Genomic DNA, 26,662 nt, shown 5'->3' on the forward strand with positions numbered 1-26,662 from the left:
TTTGCATGGCTCATAATGGTTATATACTGGCATTTTGTAGGTTCTTACCTTCTCTACTTAATACATACTATGTATGCACAACTGGCTATAGAAACAAAGTATCTGAGGCTTGATAACAAATCTCAAGTGGTGTATATACTTCTAAAGATATAAATTTAAACATCATAAATAATCCATATATTTGGATGTGTAATACACCAATTACGCAGTTTATTTATAGCAATGCTTTTCAACTACATGAGTAAGAACAAATTCAAATGAAAGTTTTTTTTTGTTCATTACACCAAATTGTTTTAAATATTGTGTCTTTAAGAAATGACCTTCAATACTTTTCCCTTCAAAGAAATGTTACTATATGTAGAATTTTACACTCTACTTAATTTTAGACTTTTGGCAATTAAAAAATTGCCCTTGTACCATCTAAATATCAGTTAGCGACTTCTCAACTTCCAATGATATAGTTACTTAATCTAGACATTCACATAGAAAAACTAACTTTCTGAGTATTTTAAACTAATAACTTAAAAATGTGCATTAAATGAAACAAAATGAAAAGAAAATGTAAAATTATGTAAAGTCTAAGCCCATGCAATAAAGACATTCTTACTTCAGGTTTCTTTGTTTTTCTTTTGGGTCAAATTGTTCGAATCATCTCCACTCATCTCAAACTCATCTGTAAAATCTAAGTGGTCAAGATTTTCTTTTGGTTCCCATGCATTCTCAAAATTTTATTAAAATGTTAAAAAGTAAAAATTTCATTCCACAACAAACTGATTAACACTTTTGGGTTCTTTAATGTTAAAAATAACACTTCTGTTAAAAGAAACATCTCAACCAGGATAATTTGCATTGTTTTATAAACCAATGTTCCAGGTAAGATGTGTATTAAGTACACATTTTTATATAAAAAATATATTAGGCATTAAACCATGTACCGAGTATGCACAGTATTCATTGGCATATATCTCATTCATGTTTGTGTGTGTATTCCACAGTTTAAAAAGAAATGAAATAAACCTCTATCAGTAATCAAACAGTATGAATAAAAGCTTTGTATACAAAATATGCATAGTGTTTGTTGGTATGTATATCATTTCATAGGTGTGTGTATTCTTCAGTTTAAAAGAAAGAAACAACATGAGCAATTCTATGCTTCTCAAAATATACAGTGCTACTATTATGTATGTACAAGGCATTTCTGCCTGATTTATCATATCCTGATCCACCTGTGTAAAGTGTTAAAAATAAAAAAGGCTTCTAAGTAAACTGTTGTGGAAAATTGGCTCAGACAATCAAAACTGATCACTCCTCTCAGTCTAGGAAAATATTATAGTGAAATGAAACTTAACAACTAGTAGTGTATAAATCACCTAGAACAACAATAGTTTTGACACATTTGTGTGTCCTCTTCAGTTCCACATTGTATTCTAAAGACAACATAAGACTGACAAAAACACAAATATATTGAAATTTGTTTCTCAGATATCAAGCTTTGTACAATTTGTTCCATTTACTGTGTTTTTTCTCACTAAATGCTGCACACAATATAGTGTACTTTTATTACTGTATACAACCACAGAAGTAAATTTAAATGAACACTTACTCTGGATAACCTTTGAATTTCAGGCAATATTCAAATTGCCCACTGACCACTTTCTTGTCAACAATATACTCTTCAACTTCAGGACTACTTTCCTTCTGCTTTTTTCTTTTCCATTGTAAGCTTAAAAGGAAAACATCTTCAGAAATTTAGCAAACACTGCATAATGGATTAACATAAATAATAAGTTTTCCTTCTTAAATGATTGTTCTATCAATATAACTGTGCTTGAGAAAAGAACAAGTTTAAATCCACCTTTTACTTTTCAAGAAATCATCAATTTCCCTACAAAATTACTATGAAGTGTTAGCCTTCTCTAGTACCAAAAGAAACTTATTCAATAACATTTAATTTATTATTAAAAAAAAAAGATATCCTAACTGAACCCTAACATGTCTTTTCCAAATCTTAAACTTGTATATTCAGACAATAGCACAAAGAGGTTAGAGGTCTTTAACATACTTATCCACAAAATAATTTTGTAAGCTTCAACAATATCACCTTTCACTGTTCTTTCCTCAATCAAGGTGAAAGATTCATATAAGATAACCCTTCTATCCTCTGAATAATCCGTTAGCCTTTCTTTAAACCCTTTCCAATAAGTCAGTATCTTTCCTCACAGAAGGAAAGCAAACTATATGAAATATTGTAATTGAGGCCTATCTAGTGGTTTGTTTACAGATGGAATGACTTCTTTTGATTTGTAATCTGCAGGTCTATAAATAAATTCTACATTCCCATGTCACAATACAAATTGAGTAAATACTTCAAGACAATTTTTGCACTAATTTTATTTTTACAATTAGTATAAATTCCATTAACATAACCTTTTGATCAAAGCAAGTTACCAGTATAGATCAAAACTAATAAGTATATACCAGTAAGTTCCTAGTAAAGAATGGTTCTGCTATTATATTCAATAACATTTCTCAATATTTTTATTATATCATGAAAATACCCATCTCAATATTGTACATTAAATCATTTCTAATGCACATTTAATTTTATTTTGAGAGAAAACAGGTGTTCAACTAGTGAAAAACTGGGAAGATGGAGTGATGAAACAAAGGCAGCTAATTAGTTATGTTTTGACAATTTTAATTTTCAATCACCCTATAGTACTCGGGTACAATGGTATTCACCATGGAGTTATGTATGTGTATGTGCAAGAGTGCAGCTTCCAGAAATATTCAGCAGAGAATAATTTTAAGCACAAACAACAAGATTCATATTCTAATTCATTATCAAATCAGACAAATGGCTCAAATGCAAAATTCCAAAACCAAAAAACATAAGCATGCCATCAACTATTTCAAATAATACATATCATATACTAATGGAAAAAAACCACAAAGTTAAAATAGTTTGTCAAGCATCTGTGTCACTTCTTGAGACAGGCTTGTGTAGAATATGTTATACCATAAGGTGAATGGAACTACTCTCTGTCCACATATACAAACAAGAAAAGTGTTAACATCACTTATTCCTTGCTTCAGAACCACTTTTCTTCGAACAGTATGAGGTTAGCAAGTGTACATTTCGCCTTACAAATTTTGAAATTCTTTGAAAATATTACTGCTCATGTAAATGAGAATAAGGGTATAGATTTGGTGTATCTGGGTTTCCAGAAAGCCTATAAAAAAGATGCCACAAAGGCTTGTAAAAAATGATCTCTTTAAGTGTGTAAAATAGTTTAGCTAATTGGATAGAAGAGTGGCTGGATGGAGGAAAGCAGAGGGCTGTTACAAATGGAGTTCAGTCAAACTAGATTAATGTCGTAAGTGGGGTAAGTCAGGGCTCAGTCTTAGGACCTTTGTTTTTTTTATTTACATCAATGACATAGATGAAAAATGGTTTATAAATTACTTAAATTTGCTAATGATATCAAGGTTTTAGATATGAGGAGGATGCTGCTGTTTTATAAAGAGATTTAGTTCATTTAGTGAGTTGGGCAAATAAATGACAGATGGGTTATCATAATTTAAATTATAAATATAATTTGGATGGAAATAGTCTAAGTACTGTCATGTAAGGAAGGGCCTTTGTTGTAGTGGTTGATCAGTCTATTAAGCCATCCGAGCAGCTTGGTGTTGCTCATAGTATGACAAATAGCATTTTACATTGTATACACAGAAATACTGAAAATAAGTCTAAATAAGTTACATTGTACAGGCCACGTGTAGAGTACTGTGTCCAATCTTGGGTTCTTTACCTTAGGATCAACACTGAATTGCTAGAAAGAATTTAGAAAAGGAGTACTAGAATGGTGCCTTAGATGGAGGGGTTGTCATACAAGGAGAGACAGATTTCTGAAATTGTTTTCTTTTGAAAAGAGGAGAGTTATAGGGAATCTGTTTGAGGTGTTTATGATTGTAAAAGGAATTGGTAATGTCAATGAATTACACTGCACAACAATTTTTTTGAAAAGTTTTTGCTGATTGTGACAGGTACCTGGTGGGTATGCACAAATATAATTTTGGTTTTGCTTCATCACTTAGGAATTCTGAGAAATATACAATTAACTGTTTACCAGCAATAACGTATTTAATTGCGTTTATGTTTCTAATACGCTATTACGTTCAACATAATTAAAAGTGTTTTGCTCCTGATTTTAGTTTGTATTCAATGTCCAGTGCATCACATTGCAGTGTCCAACAGTAGTCAGCAAGCATTGACGGATTACAGTTGCCCTGATATCATTTTTCCATAGTAGCAATGTCCTGGTGAAACTGAAAGTTTCGATGTAATGGTACATGATGGGCAAATTTGGATGTGATTTTCGTGATCAGCAACCAAAATTCTATAAGGAACATCCAACAGTGTTCAATAAGCAAAACAGTTAAATACTTAATAGTGAAAACAGTAGGACTAAGGGACACAAATATATATTTTGGCAAGATAGGAGTCATCTTTCACAAAGACAATTTTATTTTTTGAATAGAATAGTTAGCCTCTGGGATGGATTGTCTTCAAATGTAAAGGCAGTACATTTAAGTGAGTTTAAAGGAAAGTTTGATAAATTTATCGATGATAAGGGCTAGCTTTAAAATTTCTATTTTATTTATTTATTTATTTGATAGTTCAAGTTTAGTTTAGAGGATGGAACAGTCAAAGACAAATAGATCCCTTGTTGTCTCTAAACATCACATTAGGTTACTGTTGACAAAATTAAAATGGAACTGTAAAAGATGTTAATGCCACACTAACTTATATATGTGCTACACACAATCACCAAAAACCTTAACAAACCTCACAGGTAACAAAAATATGCCAATATTTGAGCTGACTTGTTTCCCAGCCCTCCAGACTTCTGCAACTCTTACTTAGCTGATATAAATATTAAAATTGTAATTTAATATACTTTGACCTTCAACCAACATACTAGCAGTAGAAGCTGCAAAGTCAGCCAGGGGAACTCATAAGAAAGATGTACATGAAATAAAGGTTACAGAAAATAAAAATATCTACTACCACTACCAATGAATTATTATGGCTGCAACATTTATGGCAAGGCCTCCAGTGCTCGAATAAGATTAATCTGCCATATTAGACATCATAGGTCTGTTGCTGAGAGTTTGTACATTGTCCAGACACTAGTCTCTACCATTCATACATATATATAAAATGATATATCAAAAACCAGCCAGTGATTGATTAGTTTCACACCATTCTTTAAATTTTTTGTTATCACATAACTTATGTATATCAAAAAAAAGATCTTAAACTTATTTTAACATTTACATATATATCTTGGAGTGGTATAACAGCTAATTAGTAAGTTATTCCTTAACACAGAACCAAAACACGTAACATTAAAACATTCTCTTTCAAATATGAAACTGACAGTTGATACCATAAATTTAAACATAATGTATTATTAATTACTATTACAAAAAATATAACTTTGCAGTACTCATCACTCAATTTTTAAATTTACTTTGCCAGAGTCAATATGTATTTAGATCTGTATTGTAGCGTACATAAAAAATGCATGGCCAAAAATATTTACGTTGGGTAAAATAAAGATTACTTTTAAAGCATTTATTAAAATTTAAACTACAAACATTAATACCATTAGTAATATTAAAATACATATGAATATATTAATTTATTACTTTTTATAAATTTCAGAAGAGAATAGCGAATATAATTACACGATCTTACTTTTAATACCCAATACATACAAAATAAAACTAAGTGTGGAGACGGCTTAAAAAACTAGATTTTTCATTGAATCTTTAATACTGTATTCTCCTTCGTTCATGTATTTTTAATATTCCACTTCTGTATCCTACCTAAACTGTTTCTCTAAATATGCAAAGTTTTTGTAAACAATTTAATAACCATCAAGTTTAGTTATTCAATACACAGCTTACACATGACGTTTAGGATTTGTATTCACGCAAGCGTAAAACATGTTGTACATATTTTTTCTGGTTAAAAAAGCGGGAAAATTGCAGGTGGAGGGATATAAAATCGTGAATAAAATAAGATTCATTCATTTAAAGAAATTTCTTTCTATAAATAATTATAGAAGTAATTTTTCTACAAGAAATAATTACAGGATCACAATTGTTTGTCATTTTAAAAAAATAATTTCAAATTAACGTCATAGATCACATGACATTCATTATTTTAGTGGTATGTAGGCAGTACTTGAGCGTATATTTGTTCTCTGCCCATTCTTTCTCTTGGGTTTTGTGTTATAGAAGTTTGTGTTGCAGTATTTTTTTTTTATGATGGTCACATCAGAGGTAACATATTTTGTTATCAGAATACTAAGTTTACTCGTAATATGATAATTCTTAATGAATGTATGTTGTTAACTAAGTAGATAAAGCTATTTTATGTGATAATAATTTACATGTGTCGTAGTTCTAGGCCTAACCTATGGTATAATGTTAATATTAATAATATATGCCTTCAATAGTTGGGTTAAGTCTCAAACTTGAGTTTTTTCCCACCAACGATTTCTTTGACTGCAACTAGTGACAGTATAAAAATTATAATACTTGGGTCTAAGCTAGACAATTCCGGTTTTTATATGTTTTACCTTTCACCCTGTCAAGTGTTTGCCATATAAATTAACGTGTTTGTTACAATCTTTAGAAACAGATCAATGAAATACTTCCATTCTCCAGTGAACTTAAAAATTAAATGTAAATAAAACTATAGTCTATATTTTAATGCTACTTTATTAACAATATCGTTAGTTAGTAACTTAAATTTCTAAATACAAGTTATAACTGTAAAACATTGTATGACATTTAGCATATACAAGGCATGCTAATGCATAATGGGTTAAACTTAGAAACAAAATATTTGTCTTCAATTTTTTTATGTAAATGTCCCAAATGATTTACTTCAGTCAATGTGTCCGACAACAACTTGGAAAAAGACCTGCACTGCTCAGGAAATGAAAAAAAGAAAATATAGACCTATAAATAATGTTTTTTTTGTTTTTTTTTGCAGAGTGATATGGATCCAGAACAGTACTGCAAGCTTTTTATTGGAGGGCTTGATTACAGAACTACAGAAGATTCTCTTAAGGAACATTTTGAAAAATGGGGTGAAATTGTGGACTGTGTTGTAGTAAGAGATCCAAACACTAGAAAGTCCCGTGGTTTTGGTTTCATTACATACAAGAAAGCGTATATGGTTGATGATGCTCAGGCTGCTAGACCTCACAAAGTGAATGGTAGAGTAGTAGAACCAAAGCGAGCAGTTCCAAGAGAGGTATTCTTACTGTTTTAAATATAGTCAATATAAAAATGTGTATTATGTGAAAAGTCAGAAAATGTTCATAGAAACTGTCATAATTTAACACAAATATACAAGAGTACAAAAACAATTTCTGCCTGTGTTACTAATTTGTTTACTACTTGGGTCAATGTGGAAACAATCTTTTTAAAGTGTTAAAATTTATAGTAACTTCCATATTGAATTATCCTCATTACTACTGTTATATATCTACATCAACTGAATTAATGAAAAAACTGTGATGTGAATTTTATTTACCTTTTTAAAAATTTGAATTTTTTTGCTGTGAAAAAGTTAATTGTCAGAGGCTATTACATGTAATTAAAGTGAAATTTACTTTTTGTCTATACAGCTGCTTGGAAAATTAGTATATAATTGTTAAAAATGTATATTTAGTAGTGGAGTTTTGCATTTTTGTAAACTTAAGAATTTTTCATAGCTTTAAAGATTTCATCTTTAGTGAATTTTGGAGTGTGGTACTTTAATGAGATATTTACCTTTCTTGAAAATATAATGTACATTTTATATAAAAATATATCTGAATGGGAAAGCTATCATTGGATCAGGGTTGGCCATTTAGCTTATGAAATATTTAATACAGTCAAAAAATAATCATATATAGAACAGATTAAATTTGGTAATACATTTGTATAATTGCATGCTATGTGTTAAATAATATAGCATAAAGTAATCTTGGACTTACTTTTGATATGTATTGACATACATAAAATTACACTTCACCAAATGCTAATATTGTGTCTTAAGGTATCATCAGTGCTACATCTTGCATGGATGGTGCCTTATTTGTATGGATATTAGTGGTTGGGACACCTTATTAGAAATTGGTGAACTTTTTAATAATTACTAATATACTGTTTATTGATTCTCTGTTCACATTAACTTCTTAAAGATGAGCACTAGCTTGCCAGTTCTAAATCTATTTAAAATCACCTTAGGTTTAAATAAAAGGTACAGCTGGAAAAGAATTCATTAGCCTGACAGGCCTAGTTTTTTGTTCAGCTTGAGACATGGTAATGGGTAAAACAAAAGGTTCAACCTAGCTAACTGTTGAATGAATGTTAAACTTCACCTTTTTCTATTTTCTGAAATGGTCTTGTATATTCACTTGCTTCAGTATATGTGAATAACCAGTCAACAGCTTTGAATGCCCCTAGTTGTTTTCTCAGCCATTTTAATGCATTAGAAGCTGTTTTGTTTTTTCAAACCAAGATTTTAAGGAGGGAGATTGTGTCTGTATCATGCTCAAAATGTCATATATTTTCAGATCTAAATACAGCTTATTAAATATAATAAATTATTGTAGAATTGTGGTGTCAGTATAACTTAATTTTTTTTATATTTGTGTGTGTGTGTGTGTGTGTGTGTAAATCTGAAATATTTAAATTTATATCCTTCATATGTGAAAGTTTAAAGATTTGCATCCTATGTCCAGTAGGAACAGAGTTCAAATGCTGTAGCTAGAAGATAATTTTTTACTTTACTTCTTTATTTACTGTTCTGTATTTTAAAAACTTGTTTGTAAATAGTAATTTATATAAATATGTAATATATAATAATTTAAATGTTACTGTACATAAAATACTAGTCCACTAAAACACAGCCAAGAAAAGTCACTTTGCAGCAACCAAAGGTCAGTTTCATATTGTTAGATACAGTAACATGAATACATGTGCTGAGCATCATTTTTACTTCTCTTTTTAAAATATATAGTAATTGTTTTTCTCTGTAAAACAGTAGTAATAGCTTCCTTTATAGTAATGCCATAGACATTAGATTAACACCTATTATCCCCATGCAGTTGTCTCATCAGTAACAAGCATTATTATTTATGGTAAATGCTCTTTTAATCAGGATAATTTTATAAAATTTAGTAAACTGGTTGCAAAGAATAATCAGTAATAACCATCCATTTGTATGATTGTTCCACAAAAATGGTCAAATCTGAAGTTTTTTTTAAATAACTTTATGCCTATATTTATACCAAATAATGTTCCTAACTGTATGTTAAAGATCAGTGTAACAAATTTGAAACGAAAAAACAATAAGTATGTTCTTTGAACAAATTGTTTCTGCACTTTTTGTGCAAAAAAAAAGACAAATCCAATCAAATTGGAGATGTTGTATCTTGGGTAATTTATAATGAATTACCTCAATTTTTATGGAGTAAGAGTCCAGTAGAGATCATCCACTGAAAATGACTACAGTTGGGACTACAGCAGTCAGAAAGGCAAATGTGTGGAAAATTGACTCCTGTTGATAATACAGCATGTCCTGTTGTAGGTTATTTTGAACACTGTCTTGATCATGAGCAGTTTAATTCAAGAAAATGAATAGTATTTGGCATTAAAATCAATAAATGTAGTTGTGTTGCAGTTTAATAGTGTTTTTTTTTTTACCAAATTCTGATCGTAGTTTGTCTGAAGTCTTACTAATTGGCAAAAGGCTTCATTACCTGTAGATTTAACAATTTTAGGATGCTTGAAATGTTATTACATTTTTATTTCATCACATAGGTTTTATCAATAACAAGGAGATAAAAAAACAAAGTATGAATATTAAATTGTTTGCTGGTCCAATCAAAATTTTTAAAATATCTTGTTAACAAATCTTACATTTCATCCTTTCAATAAGTTTTTAAGATGTCTTTGCATGTTTTAACGAACCACTATCAAGCATGACAGTCTGAAAAAATCAAGTGATTGGTCCATTACTGAGCATAAGAATATATGGAACTTAAGTAAAATGATTTTTACATTCAGCTGTTTTCTTAAAAATTACTTGGCATGGTCTTGACTGCAGAGAAGTTTTATATGGAAAAATACTGTGAAGTAGTAATCCAACTTAATTGGACATAATTGTGACAGACATTTGTTTTTATTAGTTTATATTCTATGATAACATATCCTATAAGAATTGTATAACCAATTGAACAAACACATGTAAACAGACAAAAATAACTACTTGTGATTTACCTGTTCATTAAGCAGTTTCCATGTTGTAACTATAATGTCAACGAAAGTGATGTTTAACTTTCACTGGTAACATGTTGGTGGGGAAAAGTTTTTCACCAGCAAAGGTAACAGTTATTTTGGTAAAGCTCAGAGCAGCAGTACCCTAACACTCCTGTAAAAATTTATAATTATCTTTGATACTAGCATGTGATTTTTTTATTAGTGAAAAAACTTCATTGTTGAAACCATATTTGAAAGTATGATCAGTACATTAAGACATTTCTTCAACTATAATTTCAAATTTTCTGATGGATCACATTGTTTAACTTGCATATTTGTGTTAATAAAACTTGTCAGCCTTAGTGTTTTGATGGTTATTAATTATTAACTTTAACGTCTGGGTAAAACAATGTGGAAATTAGATTATTATGTCAAGAATAAAACAAGTTATGAAATTACAAACATCACATGTTTTAATGTTATTTCTAAGTTAAAAGTAACTTTTGGATTTCATGCAAGTTGTATAATTATAAAATGGGTATTGATACTGAACTTTCTTATGAATTCCTGATAAGTCCATTCTTGTTCAATAGGCCTTGTTTTATGTATTTTCCTAAGTAGCTAAAATAATTATACTTGTTTGAAATTTGCTGTTTGTGGAAAAATATTCTGTGTGAGTTTTTTTTTGTTTTTCTTTTAAGTTATGGTTGTTAATTTAATGATGAAATGATACATTGCATCATAAGGAGCATTTGAGAGAAATAACTGACTTTTGTCAAGAGAACTGAATTGTTATGGGAAACTTTTTACATGTGGTTAAGATAAAACATGTAATTTCATTATACTACAGTTCTTTGTAAAGATTACTCCAAAAGAACCAGATTACACGACACTTGACCAATCCACTTAAATTGAAAGAGTTTATCAAATTATTTTTTTGTGATTTGTGTTCTAAGACTGCATTTTTAAAGCATGCTATCTATTTTGTTTTCTGTAGGACAGTGGGAAACCAGAGGCTCAGGCAACAGTAAAGAAAGTTTTTATTGGAGGACTGAAAGATGACGTAGAAGAAGAAGACCTCAACGACCATTTTAAAGAATATGGAAACATTGTTAGTGTTAATATTGTTACAGAAAGGGCAACGGGAAAGAAACGTGGGTTTGCTTTTGTCGAGTTTGATGACTACGATGCTGTCGATAAGATTGTTTGTAAGTATATTTAAGTAACCACGTGTAATGTACGAACTGCTACCTTTCTCTGTGCAACTTCCCACAACCAAGATTTCATCCGTAACCTTATGGTGCTTACTTTTTAAACAAAACATTTATTCTTATGTCTTGATTGCATAGTTGTCATAAATGCATAGTTTTATTGTTTCATGAGATACTTTGTATTTAGTGTCAGATCAGATAAAAACATAACTATTACTATCATTCAATATTGGAGAAGAGAGAGAGAGAAAAGGTAGAGAAATTGTAAGGTTGTAATGAAGGGTAGGTTTTAAAGGTTCAAAAACATTAATAAAACAAAGATTTGAATCTCATAGTACTACATTGTATAATTTACTGATTATATCACTGATTACTATTGTGTATTTAATTGAAAACCCTTTTAAGTTAGATACCTGTATAACTGAAATAAACATTTAAATATATATATATATATATATATATATATATATATCAGTATTTATACCTTTTTATATTTTTAAATTTTTAAAAATGCATGCTTACATACACGGGTGTTGGTGCATGCAATATACAGGATGTTCAAAATGTCACTGTGCACTTATATATTTATTAACAGACAAAACTGCACAGCAACTTTCCGAACACCCTGTACTAATAAGCTTATGCTATAAGAGCACTATGTTATTGCCTGGTAAACTAGCTGCTGCTTATTAAAGTGAAACAAATCTACAGCAGTCACTGTTCCAAGCAGTCTAACATTCAGTTGTTTAAGATAAAACTGTTGAATATATACACACAGTGAAACTTATTAGTTTTAGCATGTATTTTGTTTCATACTACCATAACCCCTTTATATTGTACATTAACCATTTATTACATATTTGAATTATCTGAGTTTAACTTTCTTGTCTATATTTCAGTAAAACAAAGCTTTGAGATTATGAATGCACATTATGACATAGCAGTATCTACTATACAAGTGTAATTTGTGCTAACCTTGGAATATCATATAGGTAGAAATAAGTTATCTGGTTGTGTGAAAATAATCACTTTGAGGGCTGATAGCTATTGTTAGAAAATTATTGTTTATTTTGATCACTTATTTCAAGTGCATCTTAAATTCTAAACAGTTACTTACAGTTTAATAAAATATATATTAAACAATTGAAAGGTAGTGCTGAGAATTCAGCAATGACAGAAAAAATTGTTTTAAAGTTAGCTGTGTAGTGATGTGTAGACTATTCTGAATGAAGTGCATTAGATTATTCAGTAGTTTTTATTGTAATGTACAAATTGTTTTCAAGATTGTGGTTTTTGTTGCACTTGATTTGTCTACATATAAACTACTATCTGGTAACTGTAATTTAAATATCTTATCCATCTTAGTGAAAAAGCACCACATACTTAAAGGGAAAAAAACTGAAGTTAAAAAAGCTCTATCTAAACAAGAACTGGAAACTGCCAGATTGAAAGGTCTGGGCAGCTTTGGATCAAGAGAAGGAGGAAGAAATGCTCCATCATATTCAGGAGCAAGAGGTAGTCACTGTTGAAGTGATTTTACCAGTGTTTGTATACTTGGAAAATTATAAAATGAAAATTAAAAAGGAATCTTAACATTTTGGAACTTTAATACTTTATTGTCCTTTTGGATTTTGTCATAGTTCCAGTTTTGTGATAAGACTGCAAGGTAACACATTTGTTGGTTCTATGATCCAGTAGATTTAATGGAAACTATTCCTGTGAATAATTTGTATTTGTGTAAAAAAAAAAAAAAAAGAATTAATTGTACTTGTGTACTTATTACTTTCTTTCTATTAAAACTAATATTGTTACTGGTATCAGTTTACTGTTGCCTAGTGGTTCCACATTTATAAGTGTATTGGTTTTATATTCTTACCATATGTATATTTTGCTTAATCAAACGGTTTTTAAACATTTGCAAGTTTAAACATAGAAATCATTCTAAAACATACCTTTTTATATTCCCCTGTCACTGTCAACATGTTTATAGTTATCAACCAATTTTCAACTTATTTATTTCAGTTGTTCCAATTGGAATACATACCAATGTCACGTGGCAGTAATACCATGATAATGGTATTCAAATGTATTATTGCTTTACTACATTAAGGTTTAGGTAATCTTTCTACTGGATAAAAATATTCAAAAGGATCTAAACCTTTCATTCGTATTTGTTCTATTTGTTTTGTTATCAAGAGTTGGTAAGCCATTGAAGGTCATCTGTATATTATGAATGTCAGGAAAAAGTAAGTTATTTTAGGTCACTTATTAATGTTCATTCATCCTTTTAGTTATAATTTTTCACTGATTAAACATTAATGTCACTTGTAAGTTTCATTGCTTCATCTGTGTGTAAACCTAAGTGTTATAAGTTAAGGGTTGATGATTAATGCTATTCATAATAGGTGACTATGGAGGTTCTCCTTTTGAAAGTGTTCAAGCTATGGGAGGTAGTACGTACCGTGGACAAGGTTAGTTTCTTTTACTAGTTTTGTTTCAATTATAGCAAATAAAAATAAATATTAGGTTAAAAAACATAATTACTGTTAATGGCAGACTTAATTTTTAGTTAAATGTTTTATGTAAATTTTAGGTTGCATTAGTAAAAAAAAAAAATGTATAAACTATTTTGTAGTATTACATTGTTTTTCATAGGATTTGGAGGTAATTTTCCAAGTCAAGGAATGAGGGGATTTGGTGGTGGTAGTGGTGGTTTTGGTCAAGGTGAGTTTTTAATTCTGACTGTTAAATTATGTTAATTTACTGTTCATACAAATAATCTTAAACAGAAAGCTTAACCCCTTGTTCTAACTTAATTCTCTTTTCTGAAAGATTAGGTAGTTGTTTAGAACAGAGTATTGGAATCATTCATCTGGTTTCATCCAACCAATGATAGTTGTTCTGTTCACAACATTTTACCTATGTTCATAAGTTTGGCTAGGATGTTTTTCAGTCTTTAGCAACAAATATACTACTTCATGAGAAAGGAACTTTTCTAAACATGCAAGCACGCTTCTTTTGCAATGGGCTTGCTATAAAATAGAGTCTGTATACCCATTTGTACTGCTTATATTTATATTACAAGTTTCAATACAGTTTTTGTACTTTCATAAAATTTGTTAGAAGTTTAAAAATACTTTAAAGTCTTGTAAATTAAACAAAACAAACTTGTCTATGAATGTATTGAGTGTGTTTTGTTACTAGTCCGAGTGCAAGATAATCTTATGAAAATACTGTTCTTCGTCCCAGAAATCTCAAATTTCATTTGTGTAATTTATAGAACTTCATAAGTACATTTTCAAAATTTTTCCCTACCTATGTACAAATTGGTTAATTTAATCAACCTGTTGCAATAAAAACTTTTTTTAACAGTAGTTATTTCAATTTTATTTTTTATACTTAAATTTTCTAACTATTTATACCAGTGTAAGTTGTAAATCACGTAATTTGTGAGGCTTATGTTACATTATTGAATAACATAACTCGAGCTGCTTGCATACATGCCTTTTAAATTTGTCACTCTTAATATTTTATCTAATCTAATGTAAAGTTTTATTTTTATAATATGAAGAATATAGATAAATAAAATGTTTACCTTTTTGTTGCTGCTGTGGACTGTGACATTTTAACCATACTTTTTTATATTAATGGTTGTAATTCACTAAATATCTTTAGTTCAGTTAAATAATACACCAAAGATCATAAAATAATAACATGCAAGAAACAATGGATATGTCCCATAACTATTGCAATTTTTCTGGCTTTTTAACTATGCAACAATAACAGTTACAAATTCATCCAAACTAGCAGTTTTGTTTCCTATGGGAATAAAGCTTGTATTGAAAGAGAAACTTACAATTATGTGTTCAGAATAAATGTAGGAAAAATATTAACAAGTGTGATGGGTGGGCATGGCAAGAGAGGCGTGGTTTACCATGTGATGACTCTGTAACCAAACAAGATTGAAAGCTATAAAAAATTCTTGTAAGTGGTGAAAGTTTGACAGCAATTTATATTAATGTCATATTTACTGAAGGGGTGGTAAATAAATTGCAGAAGAAGGAATGCTTAGAGAAAAAATGTTGCATTTCTTGCACTAGGAGAATTCAGTACTTTTTTATGTATTGCTGTATAAAATTAAAATTTGTATGCTATTTAAATATGGATTATTAGCAAAGATTTTATGTTCAGTAAAGGACACCCAAGCAGAGAGGATTTATAGATATAAGCATTCAGTGTCATCAAAATACTTAACATCCACAAAAAATGTTAATTTTCTTGTGCAACATTGTTTCAAGGATTTGCTGGGTTTGTTTCAAAGCTAATTTTCCTACTGCTCCCCCCTCCCAATTAAAATTAAAAGTCAACTTTTCTGTGTAATAAGTTATTCATCTATTAGATATTTTTAAAACACAAGTGCTTATAAATAGTCATAATGTTAGGAAGTGATAAAATTCTGTTTATACAAGAAAATATTTGTTTGAAATTCATGTATTAAGGTGATGTAGAGAAGATTTAAAAAATGTTCAGGCAGATAAATGAATTGTACAAATTTAAATTACCTATTTGTTACTCAGTTATTTTATTGTATGTTTATAAGTGTTAATGTGCAATTTTCATTGGTGCTTCAGGTAGTTGGGGTGGAGATTTTGGGGGTGGATATGGTGGTGGACCAATGAAAAGTGCAAATTATATGCAAAGGGGATCTGGCCCATATGGAGGTATGTCTAAAGGATTATTTTTAGATATGACTTGGATACATTCCATTGAAATCGTGATTCCAACGTGTTTTTATATATTTTGTGGATTCTATTTAATGTAGATTTGTTAATGTTTGAGGGAATAAATTTTTAGAAAATATTTTACCAAACCAAATTTAATTTGTTAAAATTATGGTAACAGGTGGTTATGGAAGAGGAACACGTGGAAATTTCTGAAGGTTTTGAGTACAGGAAAACAGCAATGTTTTAATGTTGGGGTAAGGTTGTGGCTTTGCTCAATTCCAGGGAATACTAAAATGTATTTATACACACACGCACACACAGACATTTTTTTCTTTGCGCTTTTTTGTTAATCTTGGTCATTCAGATAATTATTAAATTGACCAAAGCTTGCCATTTTTCACTTAAAGTGAAGCATTTAAAGTTTTTAGTTTTAATATGCATACAGATTAGTATTTTTAGGTTACATCACAGCATAAAGTTCTGAAACATTCTCGGTATCCTGATGTTTAAAATTTAAAAAAGCTTTTATGATAGTGAAAGAAATGTGAGTACTTCATGCATTAAGTTTTAATTTGAAATTGTCCTGCCTCTTTTCCCCCTTTGGAGTAGGAATTAACATGAAATTAGTCTAAGCTCTGTTTTATGTCTTCATTTTAGGAATGTATTAGAAGGTTCCAGAAGAGTGGTAACCGTCACCTCATGATCATCGTTCAGTGTTTGAGATTTTTTTTGTTAGAAACCAGAAGATTCACTATCATCAACCACGCCAAGAAAATGTACATGCAAGAGAACATTACCTGTTTGTTGTACAGTTTTAATGAATATGACATCTTTTTAAAGAACTAGTTTAAAATATGAAGTTTCTTTTTAAATTTATTCTTATTACATATGAATGTGTAATTTCACTTTTGTTATGTAAAAAAAGAACAGCATTTACTTTATTTTTACTGCCAGTTTTAACTTATCTCCAACTTCATGTTTATCTCTCTTGTCTGACCATGTTCTTATATTTGAGTTGTTGACTCATTGTAGAATATATTTTTGATTTTTTGCATGATAACATGGATGTTGTGTCAAGCATTGTATTACATTTCACTTGTGTGATGTTTGTTTGAACGTGTTTTTCTGTTTTGTAATAAACAATATAATCTTGGAAAATGAGCCTCATTTTGTTTGAATATCATTATTAGTTATTTTAAGAATTTTGTTTAATGGTCAAAATATCAAAACTGTTACTCTCAAAATTAACAAGTAATTTCAATAAAGAAGCCATATAACCACTACATCTCAATTTGTAATAAATGCCTTTAGAACTGCTTAACTTCTCTGCTAATCATTAGTTTTATGAAAATGTGCAATTTTTCTGCTTTGCTTCATGTGATGTACATGGATAACTTTTTCAAGATTGCTAATCTATAGTAACTTAAAATTTAATTTGGTTCTACTTATATCAGAAGGAAAAATCTAATTCATATATTGGTGCATTTCCAGAGGATATTTAAAATTACCCTTTCATTATGGGTTGGATGGAATCTATCCATGAGTTAATGATTTTTGATAATATGCATTTATTTAAAAAATTGCAAGTTATTAGTAAACATAAGATTTTGTTTTCTGACTTAGCATTTTTTTAACTAAAGAATTTCTCTTAAATTATTTTATTTCAGAATATTGACTATATGGCATGTAGCATAATTTTCATTTTTAGGTTAAAGATACTTTCATGAATTGGAAAATTTTCAAATTCTGCATGTGAAAGATATCTAACATTCAGATAGTTATCAGATGGTTTAAAAAAAACAACTTATTTTTCACCATTGAATTAGAACTTCTGTTTATATTCCAAAGATTTGACTGATCTCATAACCACCAGAAAAAAAAAAGGAAGGAAAAATTATGCATTTTTTGTTTTTAGAATGACTACAAATTATGTTCAGTTCAACTAGCTGAAATGTCATAACATTATATACTTTTTATTATATTGACCTTTCAGCTATTGCTAGCTAACATCAGAGTTTACAATTAAGCAGTGCACAAGCACTCATGTTACCATACCTGAGAATGTAAAACTTACCTTTACAAATAAAAAATGACCTGTCTTGGCTGTTTAAGAGAATTAGTACTTTTGTAAAATAGTCTTGTTTCAGTTATGTATATACATCACTATTTCCATACATTTGGACAACTTTTTCTTAAAGAACAATAAGTATGTCAAATATTTGTACCTTTTAGCTCCCATGACCTTTTTACTAGTTGCCATAGGTTGCTAAGCCTTTAAAAATTTTCATGTGGAGGATTTGAAACAAATTTTATTTTTTAAAGTTGTATAAATACATTTGGAATAATGGGGGGAAAAAAATGTAAATAGCTATATCAGTACCATAGAATTGCAGTGTAGTTTATCAAACATTAGTAACTAAGGTATATTCGAGTAAACAAAAATATGAAACTATGAGCAGACTAAAACCTTGACCTGCCTTTAAGTTTTGTTACAAGAGAACATTATAACACTTTAAAATGGCTGAGAAGGCCAATAGGGGGATGTTCTGCATTTCAGTTGGTTATTTGCATGCATAAACAGAAGTTAAATGTATATATGGGAGTTTTCAATAATGGAAAGTGAGCAGAGCCATCATGTTTGATTCAGTATCAGCAATATCTTGGCAAATAGAAAAGATATGAAGTTTTTGTTTTATATTCTAACTTGTCAGTTTATTAGTAATTTTAGTTCCTAATTCATACAAAAAAAAAATAGACTTAGTATTTTGATCCAGTGCTGCATTCAACATCCACAAAATTCAGTGTTCAGATTGTTTTTATATTTCCTTTTCAATTAAGAAAATATGTATATATATATATATATACAAGATTAAAGTTTTATTCATAATGTAGAGTTTGATACCAAATTTATAAACAAATTAATGAAATAGTTTTTCAGTTAAATTTTGAAGGCTAGTTGACAAATGTGACATGCCCTTTGACCTCTAACCATTGGAAGGTCCATCTTGGTAGGGTTATGTTTAATGTTGATATATTTGCTTTAAATTTTTACCATTTTGTATTAAGAGAAATATTTTCAATGTTGATTATCAAAGCATGTGTGTAATTTGCCAATAATTCCAAACTTTAATAAAATACACAGTTACTTGGTTCATGATGTGCTAAAAACATGCAAGTCCAAGAAATCTTGATAAAACTGAAATAGAAACTCTTATAACCTGAGCACATTTGAAAGGTGGACCTCTCTTCTTCAGAGGCAATTTGGGAATCAGTTATTGGCAATATTGTCTCTTAAAAAAATTTAGATTTTTTACAATTTTTTTAGTGCAGATATTGTTCACACTTAATATTAATTTGTATCCTGTCAAAACAAAATTTGATAGGTTTTATACTGACCATAAGAATCTTAAGTGAAACATTTGCTTAATCTTAAGAGAATGGATTATCTGAAACGTTTTTGCTGATTGTGACAGGTACCTGGTGGATATGCACAAATATAGGTTTGGTTTTGCTTCATCATGTAGTAACTCTGAGAAATAGACAGTTAACTGTTTACTGGCAATAACATTTAATTGCATTTGTTTCTAATATGCTATTAAGTTCAACATAATTAAAAGTGTTTTGCTCCTGATTTTCATTTGTATTCAATGTCCTGTGCATCACGTTGCAGTGTCCAACAGTAGTCAGCAAGCATTGACGGATTCCAGTTGCCCTGATATCGTTTTTCCTTTGTAGCAATGTACTGGTGAAACTGAAGATTTCGATAAAACGGTACGTGATGGGCAAATTTGGATGTGATTTTCGTGATCAGCAGCCAAAAATCTAAAGAACACCCAAAAGTATTCAAGGAGCTAAAACTTTGTTGTGCAGTGTTATTAGATAATACAGATTTTTGTTATTGCTTTTCTTTATATTATCAGCTTCTATATTACTCTTAAATGGATGAGAACAGAATCTCAAAGATTTGCGTATTGAAAAGAAACTTGACAATGCTTGTAATAAGACCACGCATAGCATTCCACTGTCTGGAGTTGTGCATCGGACATTTTCTGCACATTCTTAAAATGTTTATGCAATGCACGCTTGTCACATAAATGATTCAACTTTGTCTACCAAAAAATGTGAGGCAAAGATTTCTATTTTTTTATTTAATGGCAAAAACAAACAGTTTTTGTATTACAACACCTATAGCAATATTCTCAAGGCTAAGATACTGACACAAATTCATCGACACATTTGTGTGAGATGACTACAGATTGCAATCCTTATAAAGTAATTTGGCAGGAGATATTTACTGCACAATGACTAAGCATAACCAGTTTTGTGTGGCCAAAAACTGTTCGTAGAGAAAGCAATGAACTGATGATAAAAACAAAACAATAAAACTGGTGAAGGAATAAGAACAATAGGCTACACAAGAACCCATAATGCAGTATGATTAACTTTACCAAAGTTGAGTTGGTTATGGAGATGAATGTTACTGGCAGGAGGTCACAGCAAAAGTGGTGAGGATGGTTAACTGGGGAAACAGAAAGCCACCAAAACTACTACATTTATAGAAAAAGCCTTGGTAAATGATTTCTCACATCAAACTAAACATATCCATAATATTAAATCTCAACTTTGGACCAAAAATTACTTGAATAGGCTGGTTGATTTACTCATTTAAGAATGAAGTTCTAATTAGTTACTAATGACTATACAAGCTGTATTTCTTATATACTTTCTGAACAAGTATATGTACTCATGTGAAGGTACTCCATTTTTTTATTTTATTTTTTCATTAAATGAAAATCTTGCAACTAACAATGCGCCACACATCATCACGTTACTTCTGGTATACAAAGTTAAATTTAAAGCACATGTACAAGTGTTAACTTTTTGTTGGTCCATCAAATGATGTAATAAAAACTACAAACACTAATTCATAACTAAAAACATTTTATTTCAAATAACATACACATAATTTATTGGTTTTTTTCATTATTGATCTCTCAAAAGAACTGGCAGCCATGCTGAAAAGATGCAACATGTTACTGTACATGTCGAAAATCAGGTTCCACTAGAATGAAAAACAAAAACAAATAGGCAAAAATTGTGCCAAAAACTTCATTACCTTCACAAAACAAAAATCATAGTTAATTTCAAGTTTTAGTTTTTTTTAGCAGAATCCTAAAGCACAAAATAAAAGGTTTTCTGTAAATATCTGAAAAGTTGTTTTTTCCAATTTAAATTATGTACTTTTAAATTTAATTTTTATTATCCAAACATTTGTATGTAAGGAAGAAGAGCAGTTATAAAAACCTTCATTATTATAAGTGCTTATAAAACAAAATTATGTATTTTAAAGTTCTATTTTCACCCATTTGCATATTGAAAATAAAAATTTAAAATGCATTCAACACAACTGTTTGACAATACACATCTTGTTGACAGGAAAATGAGACTTTGTAAGATCCTGCCAGTAGTGTGAGAAAAAATATTAAACTTCAAATACTAGGAAAAATGCTTACACAATGATGTTATTAATTGGAATATGGATGAGCTTCACAAAGAATCCAATAAATCCCATTATTCCAAATCCTATGGCTGTAGCTATTGCTATCTTCTGGAATTCTAATAATAATAATAAAAAATAATGTGTTGTATACAGTTGTGATACATTAAATAATAATATTTTGTCCATGTAAAAACTGATTATTTTAATAACAAATCATTATAAATTAAGCCCCCCGCTAGTACAGTGATATGTCTCCGGATTTTCAACTCCAAAAGCAGGGGTTTGATTCCCCTCGTTGGGCTCAGCAGATAGCCCTATGTGGCTTTGCTATAAGAAAATACACACTCATTAAAATTTATTTCATAAATATGTAATTTAGTTTCCTTAATCACTTGTGAAAGTAAAGTAATATTGTGGTTTGAGTAATCTCATCTCAACTGTTTATTTTTAATTATTCTGGAGGTACAAATAGGTTAGAAATATAAATTACAATTTTTGAAAACTTTCCCAGTAATGTATCAGTTCTTGTTTTTATTGTAAACACATCATATTCTATGTGTTGTAAACTAACTGGTTTACTATGAATTGAACTTCATTGCTTCATATAAAAATTATCCAGAATTGTTTAGAATAGCAACTAAAGAAACCATTTATTTATAACCATAATTCTTTACCATAAATGCTACATTTTTTTATTACAACAATATGCAACAACTCTTGCACAAGTAAAGCATGTAACAAAATGTCATTTAAAAATACTAATTACAACATTTTGCACTCTTTGCTACTACATGAGTTTATATGCTCGATATAAAAAAAAAAAAGGTACATTTATATAGTAGTATCCACAACTTTTAGTTTAAAAACATAATTGGGGAATAACCTTTGTGCATTGTCTGGTTAAATCCTTAAACTTTTGAACACCAAAGTAAAAATAATTGTGAGCATATATTCACTTTAAAACAGCTTCATAACAAAAGCAATTTAAAAATATGAAATGCTAATATACTCCAGTATCCACTATGTATTCAAAAACTATCTGTTAATATCAGACTGTGGCAAAAAAATAAACTTGTACTGGGACAAGGAGTATTGCATACTTCATGAAGTTACATACTTAAACAGTAGTTCACACACAGCTGAGATACAACAAGCCATTTTGTATAGGATTCTTTATCACCTGTTTGGACAGTAATTAATATTTATCTATGTAAAAAAATTATATGATGATGAATTGCATATAAATTGAGAAAAATTACCTGATTAAACATATATTCTGTGCTAGTTATAGATGGGTGATATTAGTAGTTATTTCACTTACAATAACCATGCAAAGTATACATGTCACTCACAAACACTCATCATAAAAATTATGGTTCGCTCAAGATTTTTCCAACATTCTTTATATGTTATTGATTAAAGATTTCAAATACAAGTTTATGTTCTTCAATACCATATTGGATAAATATCTGTCTCTCATTACTGAGCCAACTAAAGTACTGGTATTTAACAAATGATTTCTTGGGTACAGACTTCTGGCAGAAAAATGACATTTTAATATTTGAAATGTGAAATAATCAAATTAATACAACCTAATGTCATTTTTATCTTGAATATTCAGACAGTTTGTGTCTAACGTTTTTCTAACTTGTGGTTTTCACATAATTTTATATAAGTTATATATAACTCTTTTTTTATTCATCATACATAGTTTGTCTCCACTATTGCTTTCATCTGTTGGTTGCTGGGATTGGCTGGATGGTTTGTTTTTTTTCTCTAACACATTTAAAATTTACTTTACAAGATAAAACCCGTGTAAGTATTTTAGGGTTAAATATGTGTAAAATGAAAACATGGTTTCTTGTATTTCTTTCAAGCTAGATACTTTTACAGTATTTGAAATGATGTCTTCATGGATAAGACAGTAAAGTACAAGCTATAATACCAGTGAAACCATACATTTTACATAATAGCTATTAGTTTAATAGTTTAGTTTGATTTGGATACTGATGCAAGACTATACAGTATCAGTGGCCCAAAAAATGCACAGCATGATCTTATGAAAATAAATACAAACAATGGACCTCCAAATTTACAATATGGCTTACCAATAAACCATTCTCAGCTGGTTAGGTTTTCTATGTTATTCAGATCCAGTCTGAGTTTTTAATATACCAATATAACTAACTCTCCTGACTTTTGTAGTGAAACAACTATTACACACTTTTTAACATATGTTATATTTTTTATTTGTAAGAGCCTAGATCCATGTACACCATTTAGTTCAAAGGTTCAGAGGATTGTTTTATGGGGAAAAGGCAAGATTTCTCAACTTGTTTATTCTCAGAGAAAATGAGGGTAAGAGGTGATAAGAATAAGACATTTTCTAGGGTATTTATAGACCTATATTTTTGTGCTAAATTCTGTAGGAAAAAGAACAAATTTTAATTTAATAACTTAAATGGTCTCTTGTGCATAAGGGGGAGACAAAAGGAGAATACCTTTTCGATCAGGTTTTGTACATCTTTTTACAAGTCTTATAGAATCTTTTGCAAACTGGCGAGCTGGTTCAATTACAGACATAATTTGATCCATGTTGACGTAGGTTGTGAGAAGTTCTCTGAAAAAGATGATGAGAAATACACTTAAAGCAAAATTTAAAGTACAATAACAGAAGTGCACTTAACATATGCTTTACTTTTATGTTTTTGGGTGAAGTCACTTTAAGTATCATTTGGAATATGTTATACACTTCTTAAAAATTTCATTGTTAAGGGAGAACCGAGCAAGGTCAGGTTTAAAAATTACAGCCTCTTTTAGAGCATCTAATAATATTTATATAAAAATATCCAAGATGTATTTGTATATTTTTTTATCAAAATCTTGAGTGTTTAAAGATGAAGATTCAACTATTATTAAAAGTAAATGATTTGTTTTGCAAAGAAATATTTTTATTGAACTTAAATACTAGTTCATGTCTCAACTGTAATGAATACATTTCTTAACCTGAATGTTTTATGAGAAAAGTGCCAATTTAAACAAAAAATCTTACAAGGATAAATATTTTCAGAAAATATCACATCAAGATAACAGTAGGCCATTCGTTTCATCAAATTTACCAATGATCTTATAAAAAATATATATCAAAAATCCTAAATTAATAGTACTTTTTGTATTCTAAACTTTGAGTGTGTGGGTGTGTTTAGAAATATATATAAACCTAAAAACAAGCCAAATACCAATTAAATTATTCTAAAAACATAAATTATTTTATGTTTTAGCTTCTAGTGTTGTACCAACTTTTATAAACCAAGCACTGTTCTTGTTACCCTTCGCTAAATTATTTTTCAAAAGACTGTCAGTATTCTTTAAGTCAGAAGATCAAAGCTGAATAAAGTAATTGAACAACACCAGTAGACATATTCTGCAGCTTTTTTTTTTTAAATTACTGAAAACTATCAAGGCCTATCATTACAATCTATTAAAACTAACAGTAACAAATTTATTTCAACTTAAAAACTTCAAGTAAGGTATAAATATTTGTAACCAACTTAATGCGCGACTTTTACTTTAATTTTTAGTTACATTTATAAGCATGAATTTTAACTTGACAGTAACACGTAGCACTAAAAGTAGCAACACTTCCAATATTAGTAATAGTAATATAAGCATTTCATTTTTAACTTTGTACCTCGTAAGTAGCAAATGACAGGTACTATACTTCTTTCTCAGCTGAGTGCTTATATGTTTTAAAAATCAGTAATAAATGTTTTTGAATACATATATTTAAGATCATATTAATCAAAATTAATTACTAATTCCTAAGCAGTTCAACAAAAAAACAAAAAACATTCCTACCTCCTAATATGTCACTTAACAAGCTACTGTAAATATGAATTTTTTCACATGATATCTAAGCGAGTGCAGGTTGCTTCGAGATTACTTGCCGAAGCGTCATGGGATTGCAAGACGAGATTATGTAAGATAGATTTACCTCACTCGTACAGAGGCTAATTTTGAAGCGATATAATTTTATTTTAAATACATATATGTTTAAATTAATTTATTATACAAACACTTTACTGTGTGATAGAATGGTCCTCATATTCTTTAGTACTCTTTCAAGGTTTTTAAACGGTAGTGTGTTGAGAATAAAAAGATGCGCTTAAAGGTGAATTATTCACAACTTATCCGTGCATAATATATTTCGCGTTTATGTAATTTGTGTTTTTTCTTATAGCAAAACCACATCGGGCTATCTGCTGTGTCCACCAAGGGGGAATCGAAATCCTGATTTTAGCATTGTAAATCCGTAGACTTACCGCTGTACTAGCGGGGAGCATGCATTTTGCAAGAAAAACAATCCTGATTAGTTAAGGTTTGAATGCAGATGTTAGTAACTGAGGTAATTTAAGGTTTAAAAAAACCGACTTTCCGAGATATTCCATTAAGAAATAACGAGAGTGTTCTGTGCAATACGTTTACTTATGGATTTGTGAAGGTTTTTAAAATGTTTAGCTTATGTAAGGTGGCTGTCGAAGGTTATACCTAGAAGCTTGGTTGAGGGGCATAATTTTATTTCGCCAGTATTTAATTTTAAGTTCTTTTTTTTTTTTTTTAGGTTAACGAAAGGTTTATTAAAACTATGTCGAAAAACGATTCCTGTTGTTTTAATTGGATTATTCTTCAATCATTACACCAGTTTAGTAAGTATTAAGAGATTTTTGTACTCTACTTGTGGTTACGGTATTTCGCTAGATGCTCCGTACGGCAATATCGTGAAAACTATGTAAATATTAGATTCAGGAAGTGATGTTTTTAACAGAAATAACGAAGTAAAGAAGTGGTAAGTGGACAAAACCTTGAGGGACCCCAGCAGTAATGTTAAACAATTT

General features: G+C 29.5%; 3 protein-coding genes across 9 annotated transcripts in view; 1 reads left to right on the forward strand and 2 right to left on the reverse strand.

Moving 5' to 3' along the window:
• The window catches only part of LOC143225013 (uncharacterized), a 72,925-nt gene extending 67,137 nt beyond the window's left edge, over positions 1 to 5,788 (reverse strand). The window contains exons 1-3 of the mRNA XM_076453648.1: positions 5,716 to 5,788; positions 1,604 to 1,723; positions 608 to 682 (exon numbers count right to left, since the gene is read on the reverse strand). The gene's annotated coding sequence lies outside the window, so the exon portion shown is untranslated. The remainder of the gene's footprint in view (positions 1 to 607; positions 683 to 1,603; positions 1,724 to 5,715) is intronic.
• Positions 5,789 to 6,196: 408 nt separating this feature from the next.
• On the forward strand, positions 6,197 to 17,425 carry LOC143225014 (heterogeneous nuclear ribonucleoprotein 87F-like). 6 transcript variants are annotated; one of them, XM_076453651.1, is made up of 9 exons: positions 6,197 to 6,354; positions 7,073 to 7,336; positions 11,330 to 11,540; positions 12,909 to 13,058; positions 13,949 to 14,014; positions 14,199 to 14,267; positions 16,175 to 16,264; positions 16,446 to 16,521; positions 16,925 to 17,425. In XM_076453651.1, the coding sequence occupies exons 1-8, from the start codon at positions 6,337 to 6,339 to the stop codon at positions 16,478 to 16,480; spliced, it is 903 nt and encodes a 300-aa protein (XP_076309766.1). In that variant the 5' UTR covers positions 6,197 to 6,336; the 3' UTR covers positions 16,481 to 16,521; positions 16,925 to 17,425. The 6 variants fall into 6 exon arrangements, with proteins under 6 accessions (XP_076309766.1, XP_076309767.1, XP_076309768.1 ...); XM_076453652.1 differs by lacking the exon at positions 16,446 to 16,521; XM_076453653.1 differs by lacking the exon at positions 14,199 to 14,267.
• A 3,766-nt stretch (positions 17,426 to 21,191) lies between these two features.
• LOC143225016 (protein transport protein Sec61 subunit gamma) lies at positions 21,192 to 25,784 on the reverse strand. 2 transcript variants are annotated; one of them, XM_076453658.1, is made up of 4 exons: positions 25,626 to 25,784; positions 24,269 to 24,387; positions 21,781 to 21,883; positions 21,192 to 21,329 (listed from the first exon to the last, which is right to left on the reverse strand). In XM_076453658.1, exons 2-4 carry the CDS (start codon positions 24,360 to 24,362, stop codon positions 21,320 to 21,322), a joined length of 207 nt encoding a protein of 68 aa, XP_076309773.1. In that variant the 5' UTR covers positions 24,363 to 24,387; positions 25,626 to 25,784; the 3' UTR covers positions 21,192 to 21,319. The 2 variants fall into 2 exon arrangements, with proteins under 2 accessions (XP_076309773.1, XP_076309774.1); XM_076453659.1 differs by lacking the exon at positions 25,626 to 25,784 and adding an exon at positions 25,459 to 25,591.
• Between the last annotated feature and the right edge of the window lie 878 nt (positions 25,785 to 26,662).

Source organism: Tachypleus tridentatus, chromosome 9, assembly GCF_004210375.1.
Source record: "Tachypleus tridentatus isolate NWPU-2018 chromosome 9, ASM421037v1, whole genome shotgun sequence".
NCBI lineage: Eukaryota > Metazoa > Arthropoda > Merostomata > Xiphosura > Limulidae > Tachypleus > Tachypleus tridentatus.

What these genes read in the sequence shown, in the direction of transcription:
- LOC143225014 (XM_076453651.1), top strand. An exon ending in AGCGAGCAGTTCCAAGAGAG is followed by an intron (nt 7,337 to 11,329) that starts GTATTCTTACTG and finishes TGTTTTCTGTAG; the next exon opens with GACAGTGGGAAACCAGAGGC. An exon ending in GGGATCTGGCCCATATGGAG is followed by an intron (nt 16,265 to 16,445) that starts GTATGTCTAAAG and finishes TTATGGTAACAG; the next exon opens with GTGGTTATGGAAGAGGAACA.
- LOC143225016 (XM_076453658.1), bottom strand. Translation starts at nt 24,362, where the DNA reads ATGGATCAAATTATGTCTGTAATTGAACCAGCTCGCCAGTTTGCAAAA. An exon ending in TACAAAACCTGATCGAAAAG is followed by an intron (nt 21,884 to 24,268) that starts GTATTCTCCTTT and finishes TATTATTATTAG; the next exon opens with AATTCCAGAAGATAGCAATA.